The 9480-nt window shown below is 41.7% G+C and overlaps 1 protein-coding gene across 1 annotated transcript; it reads left to right on the top strand.

Moving 5' to 3' along the window:
- Positions 1 to 19: 19 nt before the first annotated feature.
- Positions 20 to 1022, top strand: TBC1d7 (TBC1 domain family member 7). Its single transcript, XM_080276081.1, has one exon. It carries the CDS (start codon positions 35 to 37, stop codon positions 983 to 985), a length of 951 nt encoding a protein of 316 aa, XP_080132207.1. The 5' UTR covers positions 20 to 34; the 3' UTR covers positions 986 to 1022.
- Positions 1023 to 9480: the final 8458 nt, after the last annotated feature.

Raw genomic sequence — 9480 nt, 5'->3', positions numbered from 1 at the left:
AACTGTAATAAACTTTAAGAGACAAGAACTTTCAATGATGGCAGAGGAACGCAACTTTCGCGTACAGTTTTACGAGAAGGTTGGGCTGCGTGAGGTTGAGGAGAGGCGTGCACTGGAGGCGTTACTGAGAGAAGAGCCAGTGGATGTACGCCGGCTTGTTGTGTGGTGCCGGAAATGTGTTGTGCCTCAGTGCTGGCGTCCATTAGTGTGGCAGTACCTCCTAGAAGTCACACCCAGACATCTTGAGTCCCAGGAGTATGTGCGTCTGCAGCAGAGACTGACTTTTGAGGAGCTGTGGCGTACTGTGAGGAGTCTCCGTCTACACAAGGCCCCTCCCCCAAGCTCCCCACTCCTCCTGCCTTGTCCCAGTCCCCCCAGGACAAATGGTGTTAGTGACCACGGAGATCCGGGGACCCCCCAGGGACACCACTATGTCCTGATGTGGCTGGTGAGTGAGGCGCGATTGCTGTACAATCCCCAGCAGCAGTTGCAGCGGCAGGAGTGCCGTAAATTTCTCTGTATTGCACGCCGCATGATCATCTTCTACCAGGACCCAGTAGAGGTGCTGCATGTGAGCCTGGCAATGTGGCGGCTGCTTTGCAATCAACAGGACGTTGTGATGGAAGCCATTAGCGAGGCAACTGGACAGCTAAGGCGTGAGAACCTTGCTATACATCACCACCTACTGAGCATGGGTCTCTTTGCAACCTCACTACTCACAGATCTTTGCATGGGACTATTTTATGAGGTGCTGCCAGATACTGCTGCAGCTAAGGTGATTGACAAGGTAGCAACTGGTAATGTGAGTGTGTTAGGGTATGTAGTGCTAGCCTTGCTCCTGTATCTACGTCAGTCTCTCTCCTCTGTCACCACTGTGGAAGGTGTGGCTAGTGTTTTGGCCCATTTGCGTCCAGCTGAGGCAGAGACTGTGGTGTCAACGGCCCTTGAATACTGGGCTAGACTTGGCCACCAAAGGCGTTCATAATTGCTGTCTGTGCACTAGGATTGTGTGGAGGAAATGTGAGTTGAAGAGTATAGGATACAAAAACCCACACTGGCAGACGAAAAAAAGATGTATTCCAAACAGTTTCGGCGACAGCTGTCGCCCTCTTCAGTGGATCTACAGACCAAGAGTGGTACATACAAATGCCGAGAAGCTGCTTATATGCAGGGTGAGGACACGTTTTCCCAACCACACCTGATGTGACCTCACCTGACTCTCCCTCTACTCTGTCCACGACCTGAGTGAGGGATTACAAGGGGCGGCAAGGACCTTGCCACTAATCCTCTCATCACTGGATCTAATTTATACATTCCTTCACCATGGTTAAAATTATTATATCTCTCTATACATACAGCTTCCACAATCCTACGTTTCTTATAGTTACTACATTTGTACAATATTTGGCTAGAATTCCAGTCGATTCTATGGTCGTTTTCCGAAGAGTGAACGTACACTGCGTTATTTATGTTCCCTATCTTACAAGCATACTTGTGTTCCTTAATGTGAGTGTCCAAATCCCTTCCCGTTTCACCAACATAAACCAAATCACAGTCTCTACATGGAATTTTGTATACCCCTGCAGTTTTGTTACTAATTGGTTTATTCTTTACCAGCATTGATCTTAAGGTGGAAGTATATCTAAATGCAATGTTTACATCCAAATCATGACTCACAGACTTCACCAAGCTAAGATTTGACACATACGGAAACGTGATGTATGGCTTATTTTGCCGACTTTGTGGCGTTGATCTAGGTACAAAAAAGGCTTTTCTGGCTTTAAAATACGCTTGCCTTATAAACCAACTGGGATATTTTAGATCTAAAAATATTTTCCATATCTTGGCGTTTTCCGTATCCAGATGTTGGGGACTACTAATTCTGAGTGCTCTAAGGAACATAGAAGAAATAACTGACATTTTAGTGATATGAATAATAATGTATATACAAATTGCACTGGGTCGGTTTCCTGTATACAGAAAAGCTAAGTGTCCCAAGTTCATCCCTGTGCACAAATACATCTAAAAATGGAAGGGAACCATTATTTTCCCATTCAACTTTAAATTTAATCGAGGGAACCAGTGCATTTAATTTTGTAAGAAACTCGTCAAAGTTAGCGTATACGTCTGGCCAAAATGAAAACACATCATCAACATACCTATACCAAATTAAATTTTGAGGAGATATGGTGGTAAGAAGGTTGGATTCAAAATATTCCATGTACAGGTTACTAAGAATTGGAGAGAGGGCGAGCCCATACCCATACCAAACTTTTGCATGAAAAACTGATCACCAAAAGAAAATGCATTACACTGCACACAAAGGCTAATAAGTTGGAGAAAGACATCATGTGGCATGCCGAGATCAATGTTACAATTAGGTAATTTTTCTTCCAAGAAACTAATTACATCTTCAATAGGGACTTTAGTAAAAAGCGAGTCTACATCAAAACTGACCAACCTGCCACTGGAGAAACTGAGAGACTTAATCTTATCAATAAAATCAGTAGAGTTTTGGACATGGGATTTAGAGAATGTGCCAACCAATGGTGCTAATTTGTTCGCTAGAAATTTTGAAAGTTTGTAAGTGAATACATCTTTTTTTCGTCTGCCAGTGTGGGTTTTTGTATCCTATTTCATTGTCACGATAGTGTGACTCTTCAGCCGGCTGAGTTGAAGAGATTGTGGTAATAACACTTTTTTTTTTTTTTTTTTTTTATACCATTTGAATTCTCTTATACAGTTTTTTATTTCATTCTTGCTACTCCCAGACAGTTCTGTTCAACCTGGGCGAGCACCTTCATTTTAATGCATGCTGTATGTAACTCCTCCATTAAAAAAAAAAATCTCTGAAACTTCAGAGGCAGCAAACATGAAACAGGAAAAAAAAATGTCACTGTGGGATTAAATTGATAGGACGATAAACTAATTTACATTAAAAAAATGGGCATTGAAGATCCATTGCTGCCTGTGATTTGCCAGTTCTCCCATTGTGCAGTAATGTACTCTCTTCATATGAATTAGTTGTAAAATTGCCACCTTGCCTTCTTGAATACTGAGTTTTAATAAGAGACTGACCCAAGAATATGTTGCTAGTCACAATGAAGTTCTGTGGGAAGGATGTTAAGCCATAGTATTGTTGCAGTCTGCCACTGAACTGTGGGAAATAAGCTGTAATAGAACAACAATCTCTGCAGAGTTAATGTGAATGAACTTTTATATATCATCATCATCTGGACCTCCTTTCCCACCCTAAGGCTCGATGAGGAGAAGCAACATCCAGACAGCTAAAGTTTTCCCAGTTCAGTGGGCCATGCTTCCATTCACTCACCATTCAAGCCCTCGAAATCCTGGCTCTATCTTTTATAAGTGTTTAGAAAAGTTGTAATAAATTGGAACACGTATCTGACCTAGTGAGGACTTGATATGTTTAGTTGTGCAGTCGTATTTATGGTGATCTGATGATAAAAACATCTCATTTGGAATGATGAACATCTGTAGGTTTGATCCTCAGGAGGGGAGTGGTGGTTGTTGATTATGTAATGCCGTCAAGGGAAGTAGGCTGGTCAGCTACAGTAAAAGTACTGGGATGGGATTCTCAACCATATTTATGATTGATTCCATGTAACTTTTTATATACAGTCAAGCCTCGGTAACTGAGACAAACTGGGGGGTAACTCGGTCCGAGTTATGCAATTGTCTGACCTAGACGGGTTTGTACAGTAAATCTGCATAAATCATCACATTTTCATGCATAGAAGTATTAAGGCACGTCAGAGTACAATACGGTATATGAAAACTATGATGTCTCTTAACATTATATACATGACAGTTGTGCAAAGGAAAATGTTTTACGTGACATTCCATACTGTGAGCTGAGCAATGATATGATGAATATTCCCGTGTGGCTAATGGCATCCCCAGAGTTAGAATTATTCTGAGGATGAAGAGCTGTTGCCCAGCTCCATTTCCTCACCAGCTCTGGGGGTTGAAGGCGGCAGTGAGGGCAGATGGGCCTTGGCAGAGAGTTTGGCACCAGGTAAACTCCACTGTGGAAGTGGTGAGGCGGGATTTTTTAATGGGGGTGGCACAACTTTGAAATTTTCAAATGGCCACTTAGTTACCCCCTTGTCTGACCTGTATGGGGATCTGAGGTATGCATGTCCGACTTATTGAGGCCTGACTGTGTATATATATATATATATATATATTAAAGGAAGGACAAAGAAAGTAGTATCATCCCATGTAGCTTGTTCTTTGTACAGAAGTATATCTTTGTTAGAAGGGAAGAAACTATCTTAGGTTGTATCTGCTTTCTGCAGTATGAAGAAGGTAAATACAGTGCAGAATCTTTCCTCGTCAGTGTCCTCTTGCACGACAGGGAACAGATTGTACAAAACTTGTTTGGAATCCCACCTCACGACTACAGTAGCTTAGCCTCAGACCCTTACACCTCCAAGGGAGTAATGTGGTATTGGCAGTTACCGGTAGCATTTCACCCAAGCCATACCTAACAAGGCCTAACCCACCTTTGAAAGCTGTCTGATTTGGTCCAAATTGGGTAGCCTTTAGAATTGACCTTGACAAAGAAGGAAAAACCAAAATGTGTGACTTTCACAGCTGAGTTGCCTTGTTAAGTTGGGTTTGTGTTGTAGTATGTGGCAGTAGTTGCAACCCCAGCCTCATCTGAATATGAGCCTGGTGGACTGAAGCTGAAACTACCCTCTTCTTGCAGTCCATGATCATCCCTGGTGGTAAATAGAGAATTAAGGGACATTAAAGCAGTTATGTTTTTTAACCAGGCACTGAAAATGCTCACTTATATCAGTACCACCACATGAAGTGTATGATTGTTTTAACCCAAGGACTTTTTTGTTTTCCTTTAATAATTTTATTCAGCATTGGAAAGACTTTTCAAACAGGAGGAGATTAGATATGGCATTCATTAATCCCTAGATCTCTCTCCTAAATTTAATAGAATTGGGTGGTGGCACCAGGAATAAAACACAAGTTACCATTCCTCAGGCTGACCATTGACCAGCCCTTCATTTACCATAACATCCCCAACTTACAATGGAACTGCCTTCCCTGAGTTTGAAGTAAAACTTAGTAATTATTATTTTTTTTTTAATTTCTTGTACAACAGTTGTAAAGTTGTTTTCCAATTTTGTACATTGTATGACATGAAAATTTTGTAAAGATTACCCCCAAAATACATGCAGACAGCCTGTGAGGTAAAATCAGTATTCTAGGGGCATGAAATGTGAATGAATGAGTAAATGTCCCATTTCACTGGGCATTCTGTTGATTTGTTCTCTCTCTCTCTCTCGTGTTGTCTTGTTTCATGCTTTCTGGATCTTGCCCCACCTAGCCCTTTGTTGAAGTCAAGATCAGAATGATTGAATTTTTTATAATTTAATATGCTATGCTACAATTGAAGATTTGTTTTGATGTATTTGTTGTGTGAGTTGGTTTTAGGCAAGTTTTGTGAATTTCTACTTACCATGGTACCTGCATCAGTGTATTCTGGGTAATGTAATTTAATAAATGTTACCTAAATCTTGATTTAAAGGTGATTTTTTTTTTTTTTTTACACAGGTGAGAGTACCTAAATGGTGACCTGTATATAACTCAGGAAACTGATTACTATATTGGGTAGCAATTATACAGTATTGCCAAAAAGTGTAGTGTAAAGCTTCTTGGGCCTTGAATGGTTGTTCAGTGGGGGTTTGGCTCAGTAGGGCAAACTTTGGTTTGTCTCATTCCTCTCTGGTTCTATCTGGCTGTCTGGACTCTGGACCGTACCACACCCCACCCTATGGTGGGGAGGAAGGTCTGGATATTGGTGATGATGGATGCCATGTGGTACTAATGAGTTGAGAAGCTCCACCATTATTTTACCTGTAGCTATGGGTGTAAGTGTGAATTCTGGTTGGAGTAAATTGTTCTCATAATGCCATTTGGGAGTTTTTGGCTGGTCACCTTTTCCTGAAATGTCAGGGCTGGTTAACCCAGCCCCTATACAATTGATAAAAAGGAACCAAGGCTTGGATGATACATGGATAGAAAGTAAGACTGTGTTATGTTAAACACAGTCTGCATTTGAACACATGAGGTCTGTTCAGAAGGTATCTGACTTTGGGCCCTTAAAAAATAAACAGCTAACCTGTTGAGCTAGGACACTAATCCCCCTCAAAGTAGGCCTTTTCTGACTTGATACACACAGCTCAGCTTTCTTTTCACTGCCTGAAACATTTTTCAAGGTTGGTTTTCGGTATCTGCAGGTGCTTCGTTGCATTAGTCATGCTCTTTTCTCTAAGATGAATGTTGCTCAAGACATGTTGGAGTGTGCAAATTGTGACCCAGACTTTCTGAAGACTGTTATTGCTAGAGATGAGACTGAGGTGTACGGGTACGACCCAGCAGTCAAGGCACAGTCATCCCAGTGGAAGCCTGCAGGGTATCCTCAGTCAAAAAAAGCACGACAGATCTGCAGCAAGGTGAAATGCACTTGCATATTGACAGTTTTTTTCGACTATCATGATGTTGTGCTTTATGAATATGCACCAGGTCAAACTGTCAGCAGACATTACTACTGTACCTTGGTGTTGTCCATCATCTTCATGACGTAGTTTGGCGGAAGAGACCAGACCTTTGGAATGCGGCAAGTTCGAAGCTGCATCACAACAGTGCCCCTCCCCATTCTTCTCAACTGATTCAGGAATTTTTGGCCGAGCACAACTTCTCACAGGTCCGGCAGGCTCCTAACTCACCAGACGTTGTTCCATGTGACATTTGGTTATTCCCAAGCTTAGAAATCTGCTGAAAAGTTCCTGGTTTCAGACGAGAGATTTTGACGAATGTGGTGAAGCACCTGTAGGAGATATTGAAAACTGACTTTGACAAATGTTTCAGGCAGTGGAAAGAACACTGGGCTACGTGTGTCAAGTCAGAAGGGGCCTACTTTGAGGGGGATTAGTGTCCTAGCTCAACAGGTTAGCTATTATTTTTTTTAAAGCCTAAGGTTGGATACTTTCTGAATAGACCTTGTATATTAATGTCCGTAAGAGTGGGGATTATCTCTTTAGTGAGAGGTCTAACACTTTCATGGCCAATTTATGCACTTGTAGCTTTATTCAGTCTAATGGCAAACTGTTTATTCAGTACAGGTTAGTCCCTGGTAAAAAAAAACAAAAAAAAACACCATATTACAGTATTTATTTGAGAAAGGCATCTCGCACAACACACTCACTACATACACCACCCTCTCACAATACAGTTCCTCAACACAACCTCATCAAAAAAACTCAGGGAGTACTCAGCTGAAGCGGCCCGTTTCCTGCAGTCCACTGGGTGTGAATTACAGATAAGCTTGAGGCCACAACAAGAGCAGCAGCAACAGCAACAAGAACATGATATATCAGAGGAACCACAAAGATTTGAAGGGTAAGTATTGAATCTTATAATTTCTATACATTTAATATAGGTAGTCATCTTTTTAAAGTTTTTAGTTAAAGTTCTTTCAGTCTGAAATAGTTGATAAGATAATGTCAGTTTTTCACAAAGTTGCACATGATTCACTGGTGAAGTTTCAATTTTTTTTTTTTTTTTTTTTTTTTTTTTTAAGCATGTCTCATTTAAAGTTCTTTCACTTGAAGAAGCATTGATTGTTCTGTCATAGACTTTTAAGTGAGGTTGTCCACATGGTACTCATTTAATAGCATCATTAAACCCATTAATAAGGTAATGTATTATTTAGGCATGCCTTTTACCAATAATCAGTTTTCTTCACCGAAAGGAGCTAATAGAAATTCTATAAAAGAAATTTTAGGGAGGGGAGTTTGCTTATAATCACTTCATGTCAAGATCAAACACTTCCATTCCCCACTGAAAATGATTTTTACTTGAATACAGGTAGTCCATGATATTATGTGAAATATATGGTCAGTTATTTTAGGGAGATGATTTAGGTTGGTCTGAATGCAAATATAAGCAATAATTTGCACTATTGGTTAAAATCCCTGCTTAAGACATTTAGATATCAAGGGGCAGCTACAGACAACATAAAGGAGAATATCAGAATATTATAAACAAAATACCATGTATTATTAAAGACCAGATGTTGTACTCTTTTTACTGTAACTTGGCCTAAAATTGCTATCGCTTCATCTTGAATACAGTACTGTGTTTTACATTAGAATATTATGCAAGTCATGAAGAACTGGCATGGAAAGGATGTACAGCCATATTATTGACTTGTTCAGCTACTGGTCTGTGTAAGCAGCAAAATGGCATAAATCTGAGTCAAGTTAAGGTAAAAGGAGTATAGTAAAGATCTGTGTTCTTACTGCAAAAACAAGTTAGGTACATGAGGGAGCTAATTCTGTGTTATATATTTCCAAACGACCTAAAATTTCTCATCATCTTGAATGAGGAGTTGTAAAAAGAGTAACATTAATGTATGATGATAGTCCAGAAGAAGTGCTGTGGAAAGGATGTAGAGTCATAGTGTTGTAGTTGTGTGAAATTAGCCGTAAAAGGAAGAATATCCGAGACAAGTCATGGTGAAAGAATTAGAGTGAGTTTTGAGCTCCCATTGTGATTCCGTGATCTGGCTGCAAGATTAGAGCTGAAGGATTAGAATTAACTGGCTTATCATCATCAAAATAATAATATCTTGGCCCCATCATCATCATCGTCATTATCATCAGTGATATCTTTTCCCATCATCATGATCATTATCACCATTAATATCTTAGCCCCATCATCATCGTTAACCCGCCCTGTCCCGGAGACGTGAATTCACATCCTCACATGATGTGCACTCATATCCCGGAGACGTAAATTAACGCGGCAACGTTGAAAGGTCCCTAATTTGCACAATTTTCAATTTTCACGAGTGATTTTTGGCATGTATACACGGGACACCTTCCTCTACAAGATGCCAGGCAGGGACAATGCCTTACCCAGCATGACCTCCTCCCCCCCCCTGCATGCCCTTTTCTCAGCAATTCACCTGTTATCAGTGACCTGGCCAGTAAAGCCACGTCATGCCACGGTACGAAATTCAGGGCCACACCGATGGGAAAGGAACGGCCGGTAGCCGTGCTCCCCCTGTTTTCCGCGGGACCTCAGCGACAGTCGGTGGCTGCGCCAGGGGGGGGACACCACAAAAGTCCCTCACCCCCTGTGACTCTACATCTGGAGGGAGACCCCCACTTGAGCCACCCTGCTGGTGGTGGAGCAATTCCCATCTCTAATTCCCCAGCCCGAGGCAGCCTCCAGGAGGAGAACCTCCCGACAGTGGATTGGTGAAGAGGACCTGTGTTGACCCCGGGGCTGCACTTCATCCAGCTGGCACCTGAAGGTGACCAGCACCTGTTGGACTCCTGTCGCCAGCAACGCTGCAGGCCTACCTTGACCGTGAAGCAGCGGGAGCGAGACCACAGCAGACGAGCCCTCCACGCCGCCTCTAGTACC

Source organism: Coenobita brevimanus, chromosome 7, assembly GCF_032717465.1.
Source record: "Coenobita brevimanus isolate Jiangsu-jjx chromosome 7, ASM3271746v2, whole genome shotgun sequence".
In the NCBI taxonomy this organism is placed as follows: domain Eukaryota; kingdom Metazoa; phylum Arthropoda; class Malacostraca; order Decapoda; family Coenobitidae; genus Coenobita; species Coenobita brevimanus.
This window is presented reverse-complemented; position numbering and strand designations above follow the sequence as displayed.

What these genes read in the sequence shown, in the direction of transcription:
- TBC1d7 (XM_080276081.1), top strand. Translation starts at nt 35, where the DNA reads ATGATGGCAGAGGAACGCAACTTTCGCGTACAGTTTTACGAGAAGGTT.